The sequence below is a fragment of the Gossypium arboreum genome, chromosome 10 (genome assembly GCF_025698485.1).
Source record: "Gossypium arboreum isolate Shixiya-1 chromosome 10, ASM2569848v2, whole genome shotgun sequence".
NCBI lineage: Eukaryota > Viridiplantae > Streptophyta > Magnoliopsida > Malvales > Malvaceae > Gossypium > Gossypium arboreum.
In genome coordinates this window covers 124636884-124664611 of record NC_069079.1, presented here as the reverse complement: position 1 = coordinate 124664611, position 27728 = coordinate 124636884, and the positions used below count along the sequence as shown (strand labels likewise).

At 31.2% G+C, this 27728-nt stretch overlaps 1 protein-coding gene and 2 long non-coding RNA genes across 3 annotated transcripts; 1 reads left to right on the top strand and 2 right to left on the bottom strand.

Annotated features, from left to right (window-relative positions):
- Positions 1–1894: 1894 nt before the first annotated feature.
- LOC128282257 (uncharacterized) lies at positions 1895–4092 on the bottom strand. Its single transcript, XR_008272477.1, has 3 exons — positions 3907–4092; positions 2950–2991; positions 1895–2062 (listed from the first exon to the last, which is right to left on the bottom strand). It is a non-coding gene; the product is annotated as an uncharacterized LOC128282257 (long non-coding RNA).
- Positions 4093–11720: 7628 nt separating this feature from the next.
- Positions 11721–18590, top strand: LOC108488207 (uncharacterized). The gene is made up of 3 exons (XM_017792498.2): positions 11721–12037; positions 18099–18195; positions 18531–18590. Exons 1-3 carry the CDS (start codon positions 11721–11723, stop codon positions 18588–18590), a joined length of 474 nt encoding a protein of 157 aa, XP_017647987.2.
- A 7853-nt stretch (positions 18591–26443) lies between these two features.
- LOC128282263 (uncharacterized) lies at positions 26444–27318 on the bottom strand. The gene is made up of 2 exons (XR_008272484.1): positions 27042–27318; positions 26444–26715 (listed from the first exon to the last, which is right to left on the bottom strand). It is a non-coding gene; the product is annotated as an uncharacterized LOC128282263 (long non-coding RNA).
- Between the last annotated feature and the right edge of the window lie 410 nt (positions 27319–27728).

The window sequence follows — 27728 nt, the reverse complement described above, 5'->3', positions numbered from 1 at the left end:
TCAATCTTTGGCAGTGGATACTTATTCTTAATCGTCAGTTTGTTCAACTAGCGATAATCAATACACATCCGCATCGTACCATCCTTCTTTTTCACGAATAGCACTGGTGCTCCTCATGAAGACACACTTGGCCTAATAAAGCCCCTATCCAACAACTCTTGAATTTGAGCATTTAACTCTACTAACTCCTTCGGTGCCATCTTATACGGTGCGATAGACACAGGCGCCATTCCAGGCAACAAGTCTATTCCAAACTCAACTTCTCGATTCGGAGGCAATCCTGGAAGCTCATCCGGAAAAACATCTTGGAACTCCTTTACAGTCCTAACTTTATCCACTGTCAGTCCCTCCTTTTCTGACTGACTTACAAATGCCAAATAGACCTCACAACCTTTCTGAATCCACTTTTCAGCTCTTAATACCGACACCACATTGGACAAATAATCCCTTCGCTCACCTATCACCATAACCTCATCATCCTTTGTGGTCCTTAACACCATTCGTTTAGCAGACAATCCGAGTCGCTTTATGCTTAACAAGCCGCCTATTCCCAAAATGAGATCAAACTCTCCGAACGGTAACTCCATCAGATCTCCAGGAAAAATCTTACCTTGAGTTTCTAAGGATACATCCCTATACAGTTTGTCTACCCTAACCGAGTGACCCAAAGGACTTAGTACAGATACCCCAATCACAATCTCCTCAGAGCAGTCCAAGTCGTTCATAATCCGTTCTGTGGCCTCCAACCAATATTCCGCTATATTCGGGGCTATACCAGACACGCCCTTAAAGATCTTCGTTCCATTAGTCCCGAAGTCATTCAGAAATAGATCCCTAAATTTCGTTGCCCGAACTTACTCCGGCAACCCTTTCCAGAACATGAAGCATTGCTCGTGATAGGGCATCATCCTCGACACCATGATCATGAGACTCTACCTCATTGCCGGTGGTACCGGTGCATCCACCGCAAGCATATGTCTTGAAGACGAAGATCTCGCCGAGCACTTCCTCGGCTCCGCCCACACCTCTTGTACTCATATCGTATTATCTTGATTACTTAATTTTATGCATCAATTAATATTCCAAGTGTTTATTACAGATGTTTTATGAATCGCATAAGAGTTCGAGTTTGTTTACGCAGAATCAAGTCTAGCTACAGTTTCAGTCTCTTATCAAATTTTCCTATGGTTTCAGTATCATCCTATCTAGAGTATCCTAATAGGGTTTCATTACAGACAGATAATTCAGGAAAATATTCAGAAAAATTCAGAATAATACTTACAGACTTAAGCCGGAGATTCGGGTGCCACCTTCAAAAGATCTAAATTTTGAAAACCGAGATTTTCGCAATCTTTATAAAATTTTTATTTTTGAAAATCTTTGTTTTTGTAAACCTATTCCACAGCCGAGTTGTTGCAACCTAGGCTCTGATACAACTAAATGTAGCACCCCAAACCCGGCCCAGACGTTATGGCTGGATCCGACATGCCACATTGAAACGTTAAAAACATTTTATATTGTTGATCCAGAAAAACCTACTTAGTGTTTTAAAAGATAATTTCATTATAGGTTAAAGTGAATGGAAGCTGTGCACCAGGTAGAAAATCGAAAAAGAGGTGGTGAGTCCATCGGACTACTTAAGTACCAAGCTCCCTTCGGATCCAATCCTAGACATACATACCGCCATTGCCACACCTTAACGTCATGGATATTTCTAGGAAACTGATTTGATTAAGTCATTTTTAGGAAAAGTGATTAATTTTGGAAAATACTTTCATTGCGGAAGCTTTGCTTGTTGTCGTGTTATTTTGAAATCAACTGTTGTTTTTGAAAACGCGCCCTAAAGCTATCCAATTTCAACAGTTAAAATAAGTAATACCTATCTTAGTAATACTTATTAAAACCATTAAAAATAATTAAGCGGCCTTATTACATTTAAAAACCCAAAACTTCAAACGTAAATAAAAGGATGTCCAGTTCACCAGAAGAAAATCAAACTTTCAGAACGGGTGGCCACTCCGAATTCCCTCGTAGCTCCAAGCCCACTATGGTTGGGGATTTCCTGCGTGGATGAAAATAAAAAGGGTGAGTTTGGGGAAACTCAGTGTGTAAGGAAAACCCATTCAAAGCCCAAGTCAGCTCAAGCCCATTGGGCCTAAGCCCATTCAGGTAACAGTGGTACTGGGCCAGAGCCCTTTTCAGATTACAATAAACTGGGCCTTAGCCCCTTATTCAGATAACAGTATGGCCCATAGGCCCATTTCAAAATACATGCAACATCAATAACATATGCAAGCCCATTTGGGAAGACTACTCAACCCACCAACCACTACACTCCACCTGCACCACCCTACACTCCATGTGGGAATAGCTCAACCCACCCAAACTTAACACTCCACAGCTTGACCTTTCACGCTCGATTATCAAAGAATTGAGGCAAAGCCTCCAAGACGTGGACAAGCCACTTTCAGACTTCCTCTGTCAATATCCCAATCCCATGCATCGATAATAACAACATGGCATGCAGTAAATAACAACAGTCAAACATGCATTTAGGTCAATTTAACCCTAGGGGTATTTTGGTAATTTTGCACCTAGGGGTATAACAGTAATTTTCCATTCATAGGGGTATTATAGTAATTTAGCTACTTTTAGGGTTTTTCATGCATATTCTTACTTTTCACGTACTAACAGAATCACGTGTCGAGGGTTCTTACCGAATTGGGCCCGTTGGCCCATCATTCCAATTTTGGCCTATTAAGCCCAAAAATATCGAAGGCACAGAAATCATGCACTTTGCAGTCCAAACATTGCAGCTTACCAAAAACATTAATCGATTTACTTCACAAGCATTCGCACACTCGCAAATCTACAAAATACCGGTTTTCGACATTTCGGCTTTTCGGCTTTTGCCGATCTAGACTAAGAAAAAGGGTGTTAGTTACACACTTGTTTGCGACGATATGCTGACGAGATCCACACACGAACCGCCTACAATTGGATTACTAACACGTTAATCTAATTATTCAAATACAAACTACGTATTAACCCCTTACAATATTCGGCCAACCACACCTACAGATCATAGTAAGCTTATAAGAAATCAATAAGCAACTCATTAACAATTTTTTGTCAATGTTTACCACATAATCATAATTTCACTACAAGCTGTCTTCCTGAGCAACAGTCACTAAATCATTTATAACTGGAGCTACGAAACTCCAAATCAAGTGTCGTTAATTTTCCCTGAAAATAGACTCATATATCTTCTATCCATAAAATTTTTAGAATTTTTGGAAGGCCAATCAGTACCAGATTTTTCTTAAAGTTTTCCATGTTTCACTGTTTGACTAATCTGACCACTCTTCATTACAAATCAAATTTCTCATTGTACAGAATTCAAAATATGTTCTAGTTTATTTCATTTGAAACTAGACTCATTAAGATTTAATTACATAATTTATTCAGCTTCTAATTCATCTCTCACAATTTATGGTGATTTTCTAAAATCACGTTACTGCTGTTGTCCCAAGCAGATTTATTACCAAATCACTCTTTCACACCTAACTTGCATGCTTGTTATTTAAACATGTATATCACCAATCAATCATCACATATCTATGATTTTACTTAAGTACAATCTCCATTTCATCATTTTAAAGCACAACATGTTAGCTGATTTTTCCCTTTAACATCTAAGGCACATGCATGCTCATTTGTTTGGCTCAACTTCACCTATCTTCCATTTTTCATCAAAAGAACATGAAGCAACAACCATTTCCTTCATTTTAATTAATGACTAAATGCTCACAACACAACTAAAAATCAAAATACACTTCAAGAGTTAAGGTAGAATCAAGAAGAACTCATGAACCTCAAAGTAGAAGCAAGGTACCAAGAACTTACCTTCAATTTTCCTCCTCCTAATGACTGAATACTCAAGAGCTTTCTCCTCTCCTTTCTCTTCTCTAACTTTCAGCTATGATGAACAAAGATGGACAAAACTTTGTTCTTTTCACCCCTTTTTCTTTTAATAAAACTTCATATTTCATCCATTTAATTCTTTAATACAAAAGACATGAAATTCTTATCATGAAATATTTACCTAACCCATCATCATGAAACATTTACCTAACCCATTATCATGGAACATTTACCTAACCTATTATCAATTTGTACCATAAATTATGGATATCAAGTGCACATTTTGTCTACAACAACATGATGGCTGGCCACTTCATGTAAAATGGGAGGTTTGTCATGCAAATTCTCCTATTTTGCACTCCTATTTATTTGGCCACTTCAATTTAGCCTATAGCATTTTCAAACATTTTCATATAGGTCCTATTTCATAATTTCACTCACAAATGACAAAATTAAAGCATGAAATTTTGCCAACATTCACAGAATTCCCGAAAATTGGGGCGTTACAAAATCTCTTAGTTTCATGCAATAAGCCTATATCATTAGTGGCAAGCAAAATGTCATCAACATATAAAACCAGAAATATGTACTTATTTATATTGAATTTGTGATATGCACAATCATCAACAATATTCATCTCAAAACTGAACTAAACATTTATTTGATGAAACTTGTGATACCATTGACGGGAAGCTTGTTTGAGTCTATAAATGGATTTTGTCAATTTGCAAACCATATTCTTTGAGTCTTCAGACTCAAAATTTTCTGGTTGCACCATATAAATTGTTTTTTCAATATCGCCATTAAGAAACGCAGTCTTAACATCCATCTGATGTAACTCAAGATCAAAATGAGCAACAAGCGCCATGATTATCCTGAAGGAGTCTTTCGATGAAACTGAAGAGAAAGTCTCTGTAAAATTAATACCTTCTTTTTGAGTATATCCTTTAGCTACAGGACGCGCCTTATACTTCTCCACATTACCATTTGCATTCCTTTTGGTTTTGAATATCCATTTACAACCAAATGGTTTTGCACCTTCAGGTAATGGGACAAGTTCCCAAACTTTATTGTCTTGCATAGATTTATATTCATCTTTCATGGCATCACTCCACTTTTGAGAATTAGAAATTTTCATGGCTTGATGAAAGTTGATTGTATCATCTTCCATCATTCCATTATCATCCTCATGTTCTTGGAGAAATACAATATAATCATCTGGAATAGCATTTCTCATTTATCTTGTGGACTTCCTTAATGGCACTTGTTCTTGAGGTTGTTGAGTTTGTTCTTCTGGAATAGTTAACTTATTTTGAACTGGGAGTTGTTTAACATTGTCTTGTAGGGGTTTTGGATTCACTTCTTGATCAATGATAGGTATAAGAACCTGAACATCATCAAAAGTGATAGTAGGAATTGAGTTAGAATCCAATTCCTCCTCAAAAGCAATGCCTCTAACCTTATTTCTCCCCCTAAACTCAGCATCCTCAAAAAATGTTGCAATTCTCATCTCAAAAATATTCCTTATTATGGGATCATAAAATTTATAACCCCTAGATCGCTCAGAATAACCAATAAAGTAACTGTTTACTGTTTTAGAGTCTAATTTCTTTTCATGTGGCTTATAAGGCCTTACCTTAGCTGAACATCCCCAAATGTAAAAGTGCTTTAGACTAGGCCTTTGACCTGTCCAAAGCTCATAAGGTGTTTTTGCAACTACTTTATTGGGTATTCTATTCAGAATGTAAGCTATTGTTTTTAATGTTTCTCCTCGGAGGGACTTAGGTAAGGTAGAATGAACAATCATGCTCCTTACCATATCCTTAAGAGTTCTATTTCGTCTTTCAGCTACTCCATTCATATTAGGTGATCCTGGCATTATATACTGTAGGACAATGCCGCATTCCTCTAGGAATTTTGCAAATGGTCCTAGACATTGTTCACCTGAGCTATCATATCTACCATAGTACTCACCACCATGATCAGATCTGACATTTTTAATCCTTTCGTTGAGTTGATTCTCAACTTCAGCTTTATAAGCTTTGAACATGTCCAAAGACTGAGATTTCTCATGAATGAGATATAGGTGCCCATAACGTGAGTAATCGTCTATGAATGTTATGAAATATTACTGACTATTCTAGGATGCTGTAGGGAATAACCCAAAAATATCTATATGAATTAATTCTAAGACGTTTGAAGATCTATTGGCACCCAATCTCTTGGTTTTGGTCTATTTTCCCTTAATGCAATCGCCACAGACATTAAAGTCTGTGAAGTCAATGGACTCTAAAATATCATCAGACACAAGGCGTTCAATTCTAACTTTTGAGATATGACCTAAGCGCTTATGCCATAATGATGCTGAATTTTCCTTATTTAATTTGCGTTTAATACCACGTGATTCCACATATAAGGTTTCATTATAGGATGCAACTGTTTCTAGCAAATAAAGGTTGTCATAAGTATTTAAATAACCAGTTCCAATAACATTTGAATTTAAAGACAAATTAAATTGATTGTTTCCAAATGAACAATAATATCCAAATTTGTCCAACGAAGAAACAAAAACTAAATTTCGTCTAAATGGCAGTACAATAAAAGTGTCTTTTAAATCCAAATAAAAATCAGTTCCTAATAACAACCTAAAATGCCCAATCGCTTCCACTTCTACCGATTTTTCATGCCCATAAAGATGTGTCTTTCACCATCACTTGGCTCTTGGTAACTCAGGCAACCCTGCATAGAAACACTTATGTTATTAATAGCACCAGAATCTTAGCACCAGAATCTATCCACCAAGTGTTTCTAGGTACTGAAGCTAAATTAATCTCAGAACAGACTAAATTAAGAATTATACCTTTCTTTGCACGCCAAGCATGATAATTGGTACAATCTTTCTTTACGTATCCATATTTGTTATAAAAGAAACAACTCTCTGTAGCTTGTTGTTGTTTCTTTTGAGCTGGACCCTTAACAACTTCATTCTAATATTTTCTTTTCTTGCCCTTATCTTTAGGGACATTGGCCAAATGAGCACTTTCAAACTTATCACGCTTCAACCTTTCTTTCTCTTGCACACAATGAGAAATGAACTCATTTTGGGTTTGTCGAACCATTTTTTTTTGAAAACGGGGATCAACTTTGATTTTACAAAATGAAAATAAAAAAATGGGAGTCGTCACCAATCCTTTTTACTGAGGTATGATCGGGTCACCTCGAAAAGTGGTTATTTTTAATAATCAGTTTGATTTATCAAAACAACGATTTTGGTCTATGAAAATTAGAAAGACGGGTTTGGGAGTCGGTTATGCACAATGAAGGATTAGCACCCTCGATACGCCCAAAATTGGTACCTAGTTGATTAATCAGTGTCTTAGTGTTAAAGATTTGAAAACTTGAAAGAATTTAAAATACGATTCCTCTTTGTGTTAACGTTAATGATTGAATAAATTGAAACGGATGTTAAAGACCTTCTCATCTCGAAGTAATAAAATGTCACATCCAGTAAGTTAGGACACGACTTCTTGAGCCTTCAAGAATTAGCTTGCCTTTTATTTAAAAATCATGTATTTTAACCCCTTTTTTAAAAGGATATTCAGTCATTTAGGGTAAACGAGAAAAATCAAAACCTAGTAAGTTAGGGCACGTTTTCTCGAATTCTCAAACACCGAATATTGCCTTTATTTGCAAAAAATCTTATCTCAAGGTAACAAGATGTCATATCCAGTAAGTTAGGGCACAACACCTCGTATCTCCGAGAATAAGCATTTTATTCAAAACTCGTATTGCGATTTTAAAAGAATATTCTATTATTTAGATTAAATGAGAAAAATCGAAACCCAGTAAGTTAGGGCACGATTTTCTTGAATTTCTAAATACGGAATATTGCTTTTTTTGAAAGAATTATTTTTGTAGTGTAAAGTTAATTTAACATAAATTTATAAAAAAATAAATTACGATATTAACAAGCATAGCGAGATAATAATAAATATGTAGTGTAAATGACAATAATAAGAATAGAAATAAAGAAGTAAAACCAAGCAGGCAATGTAGAAAAGGATGGGTAAAATTACATAATAAATAGATAAAAATGATAGAAATAAAATAAAAAGAAACCTAATAGTATATACATGAAATAGTTGAAAATAATAATAATACTTATAATAATAATAACATTAAAAATATTAATATTAACAATACTAATAAATACAAGAGTAAAAGAGGATAATAGTAAACACAATAATGATAATAATAATACCAACAATAATAATGATAATAATAATAATTTATGAAAATAAAAGAAAATGATAATAGTTTACAAATAATAATGATCTATTATTAATAATAAAGATGCAAAAATAAAATAGAAAAATAACAAAAATATCAATACATTATTAAGAATCATAAAAACAAAAACAAGATGTTAATAGTGATAATGGTAAAAAGGAAAATAGTAATGATAATACTAATAATAATAAAGTAGAAAATAATAATGCATTAATAAGAAAATAATAATCTAATAATAATAATAATAATATAAAAATAATAAATAATAATAGAAAAGGAATAAAACATAAAAATATAATGATAATAGTGGTAGTAATAAAAGTAATAATACTAATAATAGCAGCAAATATTATAGTAATAATAATAATAATAATAATAATAATAATAATAATAATAATTTTGGATAATAAAATAGCAAAAATGACTAAAAGGGATTAAATCGAACTTGAAACAAAAGTTTTGGGGCAAATCCAAAGTAAATAAGAGAGAAAAGGACTAAATTGCATGCGCAAATAACCAGGAGGGACTAAAATGGGCAATAACCCCTCCCTTCAAAACGCACAGCATCAGGGTGGGCCTAATTGAAAACAAAACAAAATTTCAGGGAAAAATCAAAAGAGTGAAAACCTGATTGCAAAACAAAAAAAAAGCGGAAGGGCTAAATGCATAAATATCCCCTTTGTGGAAAACACGCGGATCTTGGAAGTAGGTCAATGCGCGGGTCATGAGGCAAAACGACGTCGTTTTGAGGCTTGTGAGCTTAAGCCAAAACGACGTCGTTTTTCTTTGCTATTTAAGTCAAAAGTTTTCCAAAAAAAATTCATTTTCTCCTGCTTTAAAAAAAAAACTCCCTCCCCTCTCCTATTTCTCTTTGGCCAGAGCCAGAATCCGGCGAACGGGCCGTTGTGGTGTCGCCGTCGGCCACCGTCGCCGGCCACCACGAAACTTCAAAAAAAAGGGTATTTTTTATATTTTTTTATTTTTATATTTAGGATATATACATAGTCTCTTTTTTTTTTAAAAAAAAAGGGAAACAAAAAGAAAATAAAAAAATGAATATAAACAGTTATTTTAAAACGAAAAAAAAAATTGCACCTTTCAGACTTTTTTTTTCGCTCTGCTTCGCTATTGTTTTATTAATGTACTTGAAACCCTTTTTTTGTATTCAATGAATGTCCAGTGAGATTACAAAGGATTTTTTATGGCTTTTATAGCCATTTTTACATGATTATTTTATTGTTTGCTATCTCTTCTTCTTTAAATCCTTGCAGGTGCAAGTGGCGGTGGCAGAACAAGTGACTCTAATGGTGGAGCATGGCGTTGTCAGAAGGCTAGCAGTAGCTTAGATTAATTTAGGGTTTTTTGTTTTGTTTTCTGATAAATGTATTGGGCTAGGGTTAAGCTAAAATTGGGCCTTGCTTTGTAATTGGGTTTAAATGGGTTTGGGGTTTTAAGTCTGGGTTTTGGATTGGTTTGGGCTTTGATTTGGCCAAGGCCAAAATTGGACTGAACAGGGTCCATTTCTCCTTTTGACAGTTATAACTAACTTTAAATTGATTAAACTGTGTAGGAAGTGATACCAAAACCATAAGAACAAGCAATTCCTCAGAAAGCTCAATCTTAAGTGCCTTAAGTCTTGAAGCAATATGGAACATCTCTAAAATGTACTCCCTTACATTTCCTTGAACTTTATACTTCATAGACATCAAAGAAGTTAATTTGATGTCATCTCAACCTTATCGTTTTTAGCAAAACGTTTTTCAATTTCATTAAGGAAACCCTTAGCCTGAGTAATCTCTTTAGATTCTGTGCCCCTAAAGGCTTTTGGAATGCTGTGTTTCATGATCATTAGACTCAAAATCCCTCTTAACATCAGGGGTGCTTTCCGCAGTGAGAGGTGTAGGTTGTTCGTCCCTTAGTGCAAGGTCTATGTCCATACAGCCAAACACTATAAGTAAGTGCCTTTTCCATTCCTTAAAATTAGTCCTATTAAGCATGGGTATAGAATTTATATTAGTAGATATTGTGGAAGCAAAAGTTGAATTAGCTGAATATAGAATAAAAACAAGCTTAAATTAATATTCATAAGTAAACAATAAATTCAAGATAATGGCTAATCCCATCTCAAGATACCAAACACAACATTAATAACAAGTCGTTGGACTGTAATATTAACAGTAAGCGGTACTCTTGTTGTAGCAATCAAACATTGACAATAAATTATGTCAAATAATGAATTAATCTTTGGACTAACTTATTGCTCACATAAAATACCTTATAATTGTCACACATTTATCACTATAGATGTTGTTGAAATTTTGCCAAATATTAACTTATCTTTTGGTTAATTAATAAACACATGAATCACAAAAATATATAATCATCTTAATATTTTAAATAAACTAATCTACATAAAAGAGGTCACTTTGGAGGCATTTTGTTTCAATTAATTTATTTAAAATATTAGATATCCTTAATTAAAAGCCAAAATCAATTTATTTGTTTCAAAATATTTACCTTAATTTTATCTTGCAATCAAATCAAAAGATAATTATATATATTTATATAAATTTCCAAAACAACATGCATTTATTATATATGTATATAATCAATATATATATATATATATGAATTAAGTTATGCCTATTTATCGTTAACTCTCTTTTTTAATCCATAAAAAAATAAAAGAAAAGGAAAACCTTAAAAAATTTATAAATTCAAAAAATATATACTTTAATATAAGCTTTCAAAGATCAATATATATCTGAAATATAAAACCCATAAAATTTTATGAATCAATCGTTTAAAAAGAAACTTTAATCAATTCCTAATGATTTAAAATGACAAGGCTCATTGCTACTTGTTAGATTTGTAAAATAAATCTAAAATAAAACTTAATAAACCAAGATCTATTATGTCAAATCATCAAGAACAAATCAAGAACAAAACTAGATGCGGAAGCGTACCTAAATCCATGAATTTCTTAAAGTTTTACAAGATCTTGGGGATTTGATATTCCAAATTAGCATACAAGAAATTCAGAGAATATCTGCTCTCTCTTTCTTAATGATGGGATATTAGAAAAGATATATTGTGTATAATTTTGGAGACCATAACCCTAATATTTATAACATTGACATATTAGTTCTAATCAAATTCTAATTAGCCCATTATTAATCGAATTTGATTAGAATTCAATTACTAGAGTATCTACACATATTTGACCTATACTTTATTTAATAATTAAAGCCCAATAAAATTTTAACTAAATTATATCACTTTTAATTTGGGCTAACCTATCATAATAGTAAATAATAATATGTAATTACCTTATTATATACATGATGTCTATATTTTTCAACAGAAGATGGAAACACTACACTGCACTTAGCTGTTTTCCATAATCAACCCGAGATTTTACTCATCTACTTCAATAGCAGTCCGTACTGATTAGGTTCTTTTGTATTTCTTACATAGGATTAGCTAAATGTAGCTTTTTTGAACAGATGCTTAAACTACTATTAAACTGCAAAGCCGATAAGCATGCCAACAATCAGGCTGGTTGGACGGTAATGGATGTAGCACAACAACAACGTAATAGGGAAAGCATTACCATTCTGCGTGGTTGCTTTATTCCAGAAGTTGCAAACTTTAAATGTAAATTGGAGAAACAAATCGTCAAGCATGTGACAAAGGCCTCATCACTAATTTTTCACAATATGGATAATATATCAGGCGAGGACCGCAATGCCTTACTAGTAATTTTAGGACTACTTCTAGCTGCAACTTACCAAGCCAGTCTAAGCCCCCCTGGTGGTGTTTGGTAAGGTGAAAATACCTCAACGTCCAAAGGACCATATAATTCAACAGTACCAGGGAAATCAGTCATGGATCAATCTAGTTTTCTTCATTTCTATATTCCAACTTATATTGTCTTCATAGTAACCTTTTTTCCTAATACTAGCCCTACTTAAACCATTTCCCCATGGTTTCAGAACAGCATTTCAAGTACTATACTTGCCTTTCTTGTAATGTGTTTCGATCAATCAATATCTTTCATAGCCATTATTTTCATTTTAATGGTGTTCATGTGCATCACATATCAGGTGTCAAAATTCAGTGTTTCAATAGTGGGATGTTGGATATTTTCTTCATATTTTTTTTCCATTTTAGTTGGAGAAATCGTTGGAGGTGTAATTCAAGGATTGTTGTTGTTCCTTTTTCTATCCGATGAGTACTTAAAAGGAACTATTTTAATTGTAGGTTAAGGTTTATTCTTTAGAATAGATTCTTTCATTGGTATTGATAATGGTGTTGATGGCATTAGCTCCAGATACCCTATTGTATTACTAGGATGCTGGTTTTTACTTCATTTTTGTCCATTATACATAAAACAGGTTAATAAATGTTGTACCACTCTAACTTTTCCAACCTACAATTAACCCAAAATAAACTTCCCTTTGATTTCAATATCTTCAACTTTAACATTAATTTTAAGTCTTATCCCGCCATTTATTAGCAAATAATAATCAAGGTAACTGCTATTTTTTTATTGGAAAGAGATAAAAAATAGCGTTGTATTACAATTTTATACAATCATTTCTCATTTATTTAATTGTATTTTTATAACATTAATACTAAATATTTTAACTATATTTTAAAGAATCAGCGTGTTTGGTTGAATAATTTTAAAATTTTAAAAAATTAATTTATTAATTTAAAATGTTAGCAATCCTAATTGTTTGAATTAAAACTAATTATTAAAAGAATAATTATATATATTAAAAATAAAATAATACAAAAAATTTAATATGTAAATCATTGGATTTGTAAATCTATAAATATGTTTAATGAAATAAAATATTGAAAATATATTAGAATTAAACAAAAGAAGAATTTGAGCCAAGCGAAATCCTCTCTTAAAGTTCTTCATAAATTTCGAAATTATTCAATATTTTTATTCGAATAAATTTATTTTTAAAATTTTGAAAACCTTAAACTCCTCCAAATATCCAAAACAAAAAGCTGCCTTTTCTACTTTCTTATACCCTTCAATTTAAGCAAGAGTGATATGTTGTAAATATGAAAATCTTTATTCAATTTTAAGTAATTCCATTTTCCTCCCTCAAATATATATATATATATAAAAGAAAATTTATTATTATATAATAAAATTTAGGCATAATGATTTTTGACTTTCCATCTTTACAGGAAAAGTCATTTTAGCCTTTAATTTTTTTTTAACCCTTACATTTGTGTTATTTATTAAATCACCTCAAAATGTATAGAAAAGTTAGCGTTTGTTAACTTTGTTGACATGACATACATTGACCTGTCATGTAAGCAATTAATTTATTTTTAATTTAAAAATTTTAAAAATATAAAATTATTTTTAAAAATTAAAAACTATTAAAGTTATTTTAAAAAGTATAAAAATTATAAAAAAATATTTTAAAATTTTTTAAAAAAATTAAGGGTAAACTATAAAAACGGTCACTCAACTATGTCCTCGTTCCTGATTTGGTCACCCAATTTGAAAAGTTTTTAATTTAGGCACTAACGTTTGGATTTGTTAAATTGATAATGGAAAATGTGGGGTGTGTCTCGCATTTATCAGACAATTTGTTATGTGTCGTGAAACTAACTAAAATTTTGACTAAGGCAAGTACACCAATCAATTAATAGGATGGATAGCTATGGGGAGCAAATATATCATTCCACAAAGACTAAAAGTACTAGTAATTACCGTCTTTTCTATTATTTAACATCATAATTCGAGTGGTTTATTAAAACTAAAATTAACTAATTGAATTACTAACGAACATGACAAAGAACAAAATAGGAAAATAATCGATTAACAACCAAGAAGCAAAACAATACCCAGGAAAGAATCCACCTAGATTTCATCTGTCATTATCAATCTAAATTACACAATTTATTTACTTAGCACCTTGATCCGTAGAAATCCTTAACTTATGCTAATATCTCTTTCAAGCATGAGAACAACTAACTCTAGGTTGATTAATTAAAATTTCTTTCTAATTAAAACTTTATTATCTCATTAATTCGTTCTATGGATTCTCTATTAGATTTGACTCTAATCCGGTAGATTTATGTCATCCTATTTCTAGGATTGCATGCAACTCCATTCAATTACACAGGACTTACTCTTAAACAGGGTCTACTCAACCTCCAATTTAAGCACATCAATCATGGATCAATACTCAAGAAATATTAAACCAAGAATTAAACACACATAATTGAGAACAAAAAACTAAGTCTTTATTGCGTAAAATAAAAAATCAAATGATTGAATCTATCATAGAGTTCATCTCCTTAGGCATTTGAAAAATTAGTTGATAGTTAAAAATAAAAACATTCAAGAGACAGTATAACTGAAAGATATAAAGAAACTCATGATAACTCCTCAAGAAATCAACTGAGAATCTTCAATCTTGATGGAAATCTGCTTCAGAGTCGACTTCAATTGTGTTTTTCAAATTATTTTCTTGAATATTCTATGGCGGTTCCCTCCTATCTTCTTATTTTCGTCATATATATGTTTTAGAATACCCGAAAAACCTAAAATAGTAATTTTCCGCTATTGGGTATGCAATTCCGTGAAAATGACATGGCCTACCACACGCTCGTGTGGGTCACACAACCGTGTGGAATGGTCCAGCCCGTGTGACTCCTATAACTTGCTTTGAAATTCTGGTTTTTGCTTGTTTTCCACTCCTTTTACTCCCAGTGCTCTATTAAACATTAAAATATGAATTTAAAGGATTAGGAGTATAAAATTCACAATTAACATCAAATAATCACCCAAAAACATATTAAGAATAATGTTAAATATGTCACTTTTAACACTTATCAATTTGTAGGCACTTACAAAAGTCAGCGAGCGACAACACGATGAGAAGCTTCCCAACGTTGCAACGACAGACAACATCGTGACAGTGGGAATGAAGACATTGCGACATGGTGACGTGTTTCCCACAAACACCGAGTTTCTTCTCCTAGTTAAATTCTGCTATCTTTTCTTGGTCTAACTTTGGTTACTTCAGGGATATTTTAGTCATTTTAGAATTTAGTCTATTTAAAAGGGCCTTATATTCCTATTTTGATAAGGCAATTAAAGATGTAGTACTACAAAGCTTTTCTTTTGAGGGCAAGAAGATATAGTTGTAGATGAGTTTTTGTGAGATTTTTCGTGATAACTATTGAGAGAATTTTGTTTCCAAGTTAGGACTTTATTTTCGGGGTTCGGGTTTGTATGTTCAGTACATTTAGATTTATTTTCTCCATATTATACTCTTGTTTATTTACTCATTTAGTGAAAAGCCAAAGCCTCATTTGTCTGCGCTTTTTGTCCTCTTCAGAGGAGTTTTCCGCGTAAAATTTGTGTTTGATCTTCTCTACTTTTCTATTTCGTTGTTTATACAGGTCGATCCCCCCAACAAATTTGTCGTAACCATTTTTTTGAAAAATGGGAATCGACTTGGATTTTGAAAATGAAAACAAAAAAAAAGGGAGTCGCCACGGGTCCTTTTTGACGAGGTGTGATCGGGTCACCTCGTAAAAGTGGTTATTTTTAATAAATAGTTTGATTTATTTAAACAACAATTTTGGTCTACGCAAATCAAGAAAACAGGTTCGGGAGTCGGTTACGCAAGAGGAAGGATTAGCACCCTCGATACGCCCAAAATTGGTACCTAGTTGATTAATTAGTGTCTTAGTGTCGAAAATTTAACAACTTGAAAGAATTTTGAAATACGATCCTTTTTTTTTATATAAAAAAGTTCAAGTGTTAAAGACCTTCTAGTCTCAAAATATGAAATGTCACATCCAGTGAGTTAGGACACGACATCTTGAATTTTTGAGAGCGAGCTTGCCTTTTATATAAAACTTACGTATTTTAATTTGTTAGAAGGGTATTCGATTATTTAGAGTAAACGAGAAAAATTGAAACCCAGTAAGTTAGGGTATGTTTTCTCGAGTTCTCAAACACCGAATATTGCCCTTGTTTTAAAACAAATTCATATTTCGAGGTGACGAAATGTCATACCCGTAAGTTAGGGCACAACACTTCGCACCTCGAGAATGAGCATTTTCAAAACTCGTAGCAATTTAAAGAGTATTCGTTATTTAGATTAAATGAGAAAAATCAAACCCAGAAGTTAGGGCACGATTATCTCGAATTACCAAATACTGAATATCACTTTTATGAAAGAATTATTTTAAGTCATTGAGTAAAAACATAATGTGATTTATAGTAATATATAAAAGTGATCATGATATTAATAATAACGTAATAATGAATGACAATAACAAGCAATTATGAAAAGATGACATAGAAGTAAGGTTAGTAATACGTAAATATAAACAAATATGTGAGAAAAATGAAATGATCGAATACATAAGTAAATAAAGGAAATATAAAACATGATAGCTAAAAATGACAATAATGATGAAAACAATAATAATAATAATGTCGATAATGATAATAGTGGTGGTAAAACTATAATATTGATGATAATAATAAAAATAATAATAAGAGTATTAATATTTATATTAATAATAGTGATAATAATAATAGAAAATAATAAAGGAATGATATTAGTAATAGTAATAAAAATGAAAATAATAGTAATAATAATGGTAAATACAAATAGTAACAACAAAATACAAATAATAAATAACCTAAAGTTTAAAATTATTATTTAAAAAGATATAAATAAAATAAATGATGAAATATTAATAACAGGGTAACGACATATAACTAAAATAAATGTGCTAAATATATGTATTAAATTAGTTAATATATAAAAAATAATAATAACGTATAGGTAAATATAAAAGAGGAAAATAAATAACAATAATAGTAAAAATACAATAGTAATAATAGTAAAAGGTGTAACAATATAATAATATGATGGTAATAAAAATACAATAATAATAATATATTAAATAACAAATAATAATAATAATGATAATAATATAGAAATATGAAAAGCAAATATATTAAATATTAAATTAAAATAATAAAATTACTATAGATATATATATATACATATATCTATATACATATATATAAAACAAACACATGATAATATGTACATAATATATCTATGTATATGTATGTATTAAAAATATAATATATATATATATATATATATACATGCATTGTATTGTATTTAGAAGAAGAAGTATATATGATGTAGTATTGATATACATGCATAACATACAAATATATTAATAAAAGAAAACAATAATATCAAACTATTAATATACTATACAACATACATACATATAAGTATTAAACGAGAATGATACTAAGGCTAGTAAATAATAAGTATAATAATAATAATAATGAAATATAATAGTATGTATAATGTTAAAATTGAAATAAAGTAATGAGCAAAAGTAAAAGAGGGATGAAAATAAAAAAGGAAACGAATTTTTGGACAAATTTCAAAAGAAATAAAAAGGAAACGACCTAATTGCAACAGGAACACGGCCTAGAGGTACTAAAAGTGTAATATTCCCCTCGGCTCAAAGTGTAACACGTGGCCGTGGATCAATTTGAAAAGCGGGACAAGTTTCAGGGCTGAATTTAAAGTAAAAAGACTTGATTGTAAACGCACAAAAAAGCGGAGGGGCCAAAAGCGCAAATAACCCCTTCGCTTCAAAAACACGCGGATCCCAAGTCGATGGGTCGGGTCGACCCGCTCCACCCCTAAACGGCGCCGTTTTGCACCTTAGGGGGGAAGGGCCAAAACGGTACCGTTTGGTACCCTTATATAAGTCAAACATTTGTTTTTTTTTTTCATTTCCTTCTTGCTTTTTAAAAAAAACTTCTCTTTTCTTCTTTTTCTCTGCAGGTGCCCTAGGTCCGGCCAGCACTCGTCGCCGTCTGTCGCGCCCTCCGCCGCCGGCGCCGTCGCTCCAGCCACCGTACACGGTGGCCGGAAATCGCTCGTGGGTAGATTTTTCTCCTTTTTTATATATTTTTATTTATTTAATATATGTGTTGTTTTATTAAAAATGGGGATAATATATGTGAATAAATTCGAAAAAAAAAAAGAGAAAATAGACCTTAGATTTGCTGTTTTCGGTTCTCCGGTCTCTGATATGGGGCTATTCCCTGCTTTTGATGTTGCTAAAGTCCCTGTTTTTACTTGAAATCGAATGTTGTTCACTTTTTATTTTCAAAAGAATGCCGATCCTTACAATGGTATTAGACCTGGCTTTTTATAGCCATTTACAAACTTATCATCTGCATATTTACTATTTTTTTCTTCTTTGTATGGCAGGCAAACGGTGGTGGTGGTGCCACTAGCACTGAGGCAGTGGTTGGAGTCAGAAGACCCTAGATGTGGTGCACCTCGGGTTTGAAATTCTTGTTGTTTTGCTTTAAAGGTTTGGGCCACATTATTTTGGGTTGTAATGGGTTTTGGGTAGGTTTGAGTTGGGTTTTAGGCTTAGTGGGATCAGTGGGTATTTAGTGGGCTTGGGTTTGGGTCCAAAATTGGGCTTGTACAAAATTGATATAAGAGCTTGGTTCAAATTTTACAATCAACCCATTCTGGGATGGTGAGAATAAATTTTAATATCGAAAAGTTTGATGAAATCACAAATTTCAGTTTGTAGCAATTGCGGATAAAGTAAAAGTGTTTCAATCAGTTGATATTTTTAATAGCTCCTTCCCATCTAGCATCTAAAGGTATCCATATAATTTCAATAATTGCGTTCATTTTTATGGTGTTCATATGAGCTGTCAAAATTAAGTGTTTCAATAGTAGGAAGTTGATTATTTCCTTGGACTTCAATTTTGGCTTTAGATAATTTACAAATAAATTTAGGTATAATTCAAGAATTATTGTCATTCCATTTCTTATATGATGAGTTCCGGAAAGGAACCATTTTAAGTGTAGGTTATAGTTTCTTGGTTGCAATTGCTATGGTTGATAAAATGGTTTCAATGGTCTTAGCTTGAGGATGCTGCTAATTCCTTAATCCATAGCATTCCAAATTTTTTAATCGAAAATTAAACTAAGTCTAAGGTTTCATTCGCACCTTCAATATATTTTGTATCTATTTGATTAGATTTCTAAATAATTTTTACAAACTATTTTTATCTGTATTCACTAAATATGTGCATTTTTCTTTTCATAACTAAAAAAAAAAGTTTCAACATATCTCATTCAACTTGGTTGCTATAAAATCATTCCAATAAATAATTATTTTTTTTTAGATTGAAACTTGTGTTCTCACCCTGACAAGGACAAAACCACAACTACTTAATTCTACAACTTATTGATAGCCACAGGGGTGGCGGTAGAGGGGATATACAATACTAGTGAAGTATGAAGTTTATTGTAGATGCTATTTGTTTACATTTGGAGTATGGGCATACAACAGGCATAGTTTTATCTTTGGATAAAATTGATGATCACATGAATGAAAACAATTTTTCAACCTTGAAGTATGCAGCCATCCATTATAATATAATAACTCCAGGTTAATGAAACCTTCAAAAACATAATAAAAATATACACTTTGTCCCTCAATTTCTGTCTTTTCTATTGTTCCTTTGTTGGTTTAAATCACATCACCAAAAATATAGATGTCGATAATAGTAATAAGAATAATTTCAAAACAATAAGAAGAAAATAAGAATAAATAAATTTTATGTGAAAAGTCTTTTTGAAACTTTTAAAATTCGCCCAGTGATCCAAAATAACTATTATGATATGATATATAAAATAAAATAGTGTCAGGAGAGTGGCCATATGATATATATACAAAATGGGTTGACTCATCAACCTTTAACCACCATATATTTATGAGTTAAAAAGTTTATTTGATGCATTTTTTCGATTTAAAAATTCAATCCGATGAAAAAGAGGAAATAGGTTATTTGTTTTGAAAGTGTGAGAACTTTTCGGAGATTGAGCCTAAAGAAATAAAACTATAATATGAACAAAATTGTTGAGTACTGATCTGTGTTAACAGGTTTTATAACATAAATAATAATCTGAGAGGTAGCTTAGCTGAATTAAAACAACATCAAATGGCAAGTATATCAATTAAAATTTGGCCAAATGTAACTTTCTTAATAATAATAAGCACGAGGAATTGAAGGCTTCCTTTTTATGCTTTCTTTATAAACAACGCTGCAGCGAAGTCTTGACCTACTTCATTTGACAGAGCACCTAAGTCTTCACTCATTCTAGTAAACATTGTAAGTGGGTGGTATGGAGGCTTTTGTTGCAATAGGAGTTTTTAGTTTTATTTATTTATTATATTAGGTTTTATTAAGAGTTTTAGTTTTACTTATTTTCTCTATTATATTAGGTTTTTATTTCCTTTATAAACTCTAAATTAGGAATTCTATTAGGACTCTTTTCTTTGTTATTAACAATCTACAAAAGGGTGCTACTATGAAATAAAGAGAGCAATTATTCTGTAAAAAAGAAACGTTATTTTGAGAGGGGGTTCAGTCAAGGATGAATTTGCTTTTGAGTAACCATAGGTTAAAGTAAGAATTCTTCTCGTCTAGACCTGTGACTAGATCCTATGCCAATGCACATAACAACTTGGTATAAGAGCCAGCTGTCATGGGTGACGAAAAGACTTTGATAGCCAAGCTAGAGGCTTTCATAGAACAGATGGCTACAAGGCAACAAGCATTAGAGGAGCAGGTGGCGATATTATCTCTTTCGGCCCAAAAGATAAGGAAAGGAGATTCAGAGAAGAATAATGAAGAACAGGGCAGCAGCGAAGGCAGGAAAAGGAATTTAGACTTGCAACATGGTGGGTGCATGGTGCCACGATACTCTAAGATAGAATTTCCCACTTATGATGGTGTTGGAGATCCTTTAGGGTGGTTAAAAAGATGTGAAATTTTTTGGCAATCAACGAACTAACGAAGAAGACAAAGTAGGCTTAGCTTCATTTCATCTCTTAGGAGTGGCACAATTTTAGTTTGATCAAATGAAAGAAGAGGAGGCAAATCTTGATTGGGGGCGCTTCAAAGAGTGTTGTCATGTAAGGTTTGGGCTACCTATGAGTAATAACCCCTTGGGGGAACTTGCTGTAATGACCCAAAATTCACGGGCATCGGAAAAGTACATTATCGGGCCTCCGTCTTAACAAAATGAGTTCGTAAATATTTATTAGGAATATTTTTGAGTCTAGTTGTGTGTTTAAATATGCTTTAATTAAGTGAATTTAGCCTAATTAAGAGAAATTAGGAAAAAAAACTAAATTGAATAATGGGTAAAAATTAAATTATAGATTAATAGAAAGTAAAAGAGCTAAAATGGAAAATAATCCATTTAGCATAAGTTGAGGTCATAAACATGTTAAAATCTAAGATATTTTTAGATTTTAATCATGTAAATATATATAATTTAATTATAAAATATATTATTAAATTAATTAATTATAAATATCATATTATGAATTAAATAAAATTAAAACCAAGTGTATGATGATAAAATATACAAATGTAATAATAGTATGCATACATTTGTAAGATATTTATTTAATTACTTTTTATTTAAGTTAGATATTTATTATTTATCATTATTATTATTGTTATTCTATCAAATTATAATTTATATTATTAAATTATGATTATTATTATTAAAAATAAATTAAAATAAAGACAAATGTGTTGTGATTAAATTATACAAGTGTAATGCATATATTTATACATTTTTAATATATTTATTTAATTACTTTTTATTTGAGTAAAAATATTTTATTATATTAAAATATTAAATTATATAAAATAAATAAAATAAGGACAATTGGATGGTGATGATAATAGGTAAGTGTAAAATATATATGCGTCTAATTGAAATATATATATTTTTATTAAATAAGATATTTATTATAATTATTATAATAATTATTATTAAGTTAATAAAGTAAAAGAATAAAAGAAATGAAATCAATAAAGAAAACAAAAGAAAAAAAGAACAACAGAAGCATTTCGAAACATTTCGAAACAGAGGTAAGAAAAGAAAGAAAGAAAATAAAAGGAGAAACTAGGGTTTGGGAGCTTTAAGCTTTAATTGGTAAGTCAATTAAGTCCTTTTTACTTAATTTTTATGTTTTAGAAGCTTTAAAACAAAGTTTTGTTGAAATTAAGTTGAAGTCTTGGAAGTTTATAGGTTTTTAAGCATGGTTCATGTTGGATAAGTTGTTGAATTAGGGATTTAATTGAATGAATTTCAAGTTAGGATTGATAAATGGATTAAATTGTAAAAGAAGCTATAAGTTTTGTGATTGAGGGATTAAATTGAAAGAAATTTTAAATTAGGGTTTTATTATGAACACTTGATAGTTAGGTTGAATTTGATAGGAATTTGAATAAGAATGAAGTATGAATTAAGTTAGTAAAGAGGACCTAATTGAAAATAAGGTGTAAATTGAAAAGAAATTCAATTATTTTTTATAATTAGTGCTGTAATTAATGGTATAATTATTTTAATTTTCGTAGCTAGAAAAGAACTCGAAGCATCGGCATCAAAAGGAAAGGGAAAATTTGTCGAGGAGTAATCGAACAAATCCGGGTTTGTATTAATATAATTCAAATTACTTTTTATTAAATGTTTTATATAAATTTTATATTTAATAAATGAGTATAAGGTAAGTATTAATATTTGAGTTGAATGGGAATTGAATTGGACGGTGAATGTGTATGTATAATTGAATTGTATATTGATTTGAATGTGAAATTGAAATTGAATAGTGATCTTAAATTTGGTATGAAAGTGAAATTTAATTGAGAATTGGAATACCCTATTAATTAGTCGGGTTAAGTCGGATATAGTTGGCATGCCATAGGATTTGGAAGAGTACGGGATTTATCGGCTTTGCCGATCAAGCACTTTATGTGTCGTATATCATACACCTCGTGTCGTATTAGGCACCTCGTGTGTCATTTCAGGCACTTATATGTCGTATATTGATCAGGTACTATGTACCATTTTAGGCACAATGTGTCGTACTGGTGTGTTTGGGTTGGAATCCATGTATCCGTCAAAGTCCAGGTTTGTTAATAGGGTGAATAACTGAAATGGGAAAAATTAAATGAATTTGATTGATTGTACTATTGAAAATGTGAGAAAGTTGAATAGTGGATTGAAATTGAGATTGGAAATGAAAGGCGTGAACTAAATGTTCATGTAGTGATTGGAATTGAGACATATGATATGTGAATGAAATTGAAGAATAGCTAAAAAAATTTATATTGTTATTGTTAATTAATGAAAGTTTAAGAATGAATTGATATTTGAAAAATTGGATAGTTATATACTTGATAATTATATTCCATTATTATTATTATTTGAATTATGGTAATACCACTGAGTATGAAGTACTCAGCGTACGGTTGTTTCCATGTGCAGGTCAATAGGAGTCCAATGTCCAGGTCCAGCATCCGAACTATCCCGACTCTAGCACAAAAATTTTGGTGATGTTTTCTTCCTTAAATGAAAGTGGCATGTACATAAGTGTTGTAATGGTCACTTTAAAATGTTTTATAAATTTGGTTGTAATAAATGATATTTGGTGTTTTGGTACAAAGTTAAATGAAATGGTTTGACAAATTTGGTAAGTTTAGTATTAAACTTGGGAAGAAAAATGAATAAAGCTAGTTAGTAAAATTTTATATGATTTTATGAATGTAATTTGATTATATGGTTAAGTCAAAGTTATAGGCATAATTTAGGTATATTTAGTGTGCAAATGTATTGGTCGAAAGATTTGTTTTGGATTGGTATCAGTTTGAAACTTACAGGGAAGGTTAGATATTTTTAAAAGGGTTATATTGAGTTTTTAAAAAAAAATTACGAAAATTTTCCAGAGTACCCGAATAAGTCCCGATTCGATTCTAACGTGTGATTTGGACCTCGAGAGTCCATTATAGGGACTTTATGATTAAATCAAGATATGTATGTCATTTATTTCGAATTAATTGGAAATTATCCGATATGTTCTGTAATGCCTCGTAACCCTGTTTCGGCGACGGTCTAGGGTTAAGGGGTGTTACACTTGCCAACTTGAGACAAAGTGAGATTGTAGAGGAATATCAACACCAATTTCAATCGCTATTGGCTAGGACTGCTAATCTTAATAACCTTGAAAAAAAGTAAACCTCTTTACTGCCGGGTTGGTAGAGAAACTTAGAATTGATATTGAGATGCAACAACCAGAAAACTTTGGAGTTGCAATGAATATGGCTCGAGCATTGGAACGTAAATAAAATTAACCGAACTGACTGAATACTTATATATTATAATATTTTTTATTAAATTCGATTAACCGACTGATTTTGAACTTAATTAATCGTTAACCGAACTTCTAAAAAATTATTAACCGACCCCAGCCGAATTAATTTGGTTAATCAACCGATTAACTTAATTCGGTTGGTTAACCGAATTAATTTGATTTTACCCAAAATTTGCACACCCCTAATACATGGTAATTTGTTTATATTTTGATTTCTTTCCTATTTCAAGAATAAAATCGAAACCAAAGCCAGAGTCATAGATTTGGCGAAAACACTCCAAATATTAGGGAATAAAAAATTCTTACAGACAACTATTGTTCTTGCTTTCCAATGTTTTTCGTGAGTACTTCAAGAAGAAGATTGAGGTGTTGTAAAAATTATTTTTAAAATTTAAAAATATTAAAAAGTATATTTTATATTTTAAACATATTTTAGATTTTATTTTTATTTTAAAATTTTAATTATTTTAAAAATATATATTACCACATGTCAACATGTCATTGGGCTAGAGCTTATAAGAAATAAATAGAAGATTATGAAAGAAATCAACATGTGTCCGATGTTGATTGGTCCACCACTGCCACATCATCATTTAACATAAAAATTTAATGGTTTCAACTTTTTTTATTTTTAGAATTATTATTAATTTTTAAAAATCAAAATAATATTTTAGCTATAATTTAAGGACTAAATTAGTAATTAATCATTTAAATTAACGTGTATCATGTCATCAATTTAACGAAGAAATTAATTTGCACATTTAAAAATGTATAAAGATTAATTAAATAATTTTTCAATAAATAGACTAAAATGTAATCCATCCTTAAATACGAAACTTTCCTAATACTTTTAATGCTCACTTAACCCGACCAAATTCAATTGATGAACACTTCTACGAAATTCATTATGCAATATTATAAGTTAAAATTTTAATTGTTTATATTAATTTTAAGGGTTTTTTTAAAGAGATGTGATTGTGTGGTTAATTATTAATTTATAGATTTATATACTTATAATGTGTTAAGTACAAACATTTTAAAAATATATAATTGCTTATTATTTCAAGTGAAAGAAAATTACCTTCAATTTTATATTTATTAAAATAATAGTTTAGCTTTTATAAAATCCAAATAGTGTCATTATTGTATAGATAAATTACTATAAAATTCAAAAAATTTTAGAAACGGTGCAAATACGATCATACTAACTGATATTAAAAAGAATAGACAATACATTCAAATCATAAAGTACAGATGAAATATAATCTAGATTTGAATAATTCTAGACTTGATTCACACATAACCATATTTAAGTAAAAATAAATTTAGATAAAACAAAGAGTTGTTCAAAGATTAAATTATATATTCAAGCTAAAAGATTTACTCAAAATTTTTAACGGTACAAAAATAGGTTTGAGGGAAAAAAAATATGTTTAAAGTGTGTCGGGGTTGAGCTCAAATATTCAAGGCTTAACCTTCTAAACCCAACTAGTCCGATTCATTTTCTATAATTTTTAATATATTATATTATGTTATTTTTATATAATATGCAATTTATAACACTTTAAAATTTAATCTATAGTAATATATCATATTAAATGTAAACATTAACAATTGTTAGTTGGATGCATATAAAATTTTAATAAATGGGTTAAGGAGGATTTAGATGTTGTCTTAATCAACGTTTATGCTCCTAACTTTGTGTCGGAACAGAGTATTAATTTCATGGGGGTGATAACAGAGTTAAGAAATTAGTTTGCAAGCCCTTGAATCGTGGGAGGAGACTTTAATGTGGTATGTTGCAGAAGTGAAATGAGCAGTTGTTTGGGTGCAAAGAAGGGGTATAGAGAGTTTGTTAATTTTATCAATAATTGTAATCTCATTTATTTGCCTTTGTTGGGAAAGAAATTCACATGGCACGTGTAATAGGCCAATTTTGGCCTAGCTCAAATAAAACAATAAATAACCAATTAATAAAACCCAGTGTCCAAATTACAAAATGGATAATTGACCCAATCTTTAAATCTAATTCCCAACTAAAACCCATTACACCAAACAACCCAAAATTTGAAGGCCGAAGTGGCCCAGAATGTTTAAACATTTGGAAACCTAACCCTAGCCCCAACTTTCAGCCGCCGCTCCTCACCAGCACGGCCACCACGCACGCTGCTTCATCGCAGGCATCTGACATCTCTGACACGTGCCAAGGCAAAATCCACATGCAAGCAATACAAACAACATAGAAACAACAGAGAAACAAATAAAGAGAAAAACAAAAAACAAAAAAAAAAGAGAGGAAGAAACAAAAAGTTGTATTCGGCTATAAGAGCCACAACCGATCTTTTTTATTTTCTTACGCATGTTACGCAATCAAAAAAAGAAAAAAGAAGCAAAAGGTTGATTTTGATTTCCATTTATCGAGTTCTTTTGGTTCCTTTTTATTGTTATTTTTTATCTTTTTATTTTTTTATTTATAAATCTATTTTAAACAATAAAAGTAAAGAGAATGAGATATTTACCTGAGTCACCCCGAGGTTGTGTCGTCGGAGCCTTTTCTCTGTCGCCGGAATCGAATCCAAGAGCGGGGTAAGAGGGCCTCATTCTCTTTTTTTTTTGGGCTGAAAAGGGCGTGGCCCTTGAATATTTTGGAAGCGGGGCTGAAAAGCCCGTCCTATGCCGCTCTGACCATCGTCCATGGTGGAGGAGTGGCGGGCTACTGATAGCGGCTTAAGAGGGTTTTTGAAACCCAAGCAAAGAAGAAATGGGGGGTTTTTGATTTTTTTTTTTACTCAAATGAGGGCTGAAATAAAAAAATAAAAAATTTTTGGCTTTAATAGCCATGCAAAATGATGCCATTTTGTACACCCCCCAACACACCTCAAAACGGCGTCGTTTAGGGGGGAACCCACGCGACCCGACCCATAACCGAAGGGGATCATCCGCACTTTTTTTACCTTTTGGTCTATTTGCGCATTGGACCCCTCCGTTTTTGCAGTGTGTTTGATTAAGTCTAACCCTTTTTTATTTATTTTTAATTTAACCCCATTGATTTCATTTTACATTCAATTCAATCCCTCGATTTACCTAGGTAAATGGCGCCCTTGGTAAGTTTGGGACATTTTCCCTATTAGCCCCTTGCCTTTTAAGCGCATTCTATTTCAATCCCTGGCACCCCTTTTATTATTTACGATTTATACCCCACATTT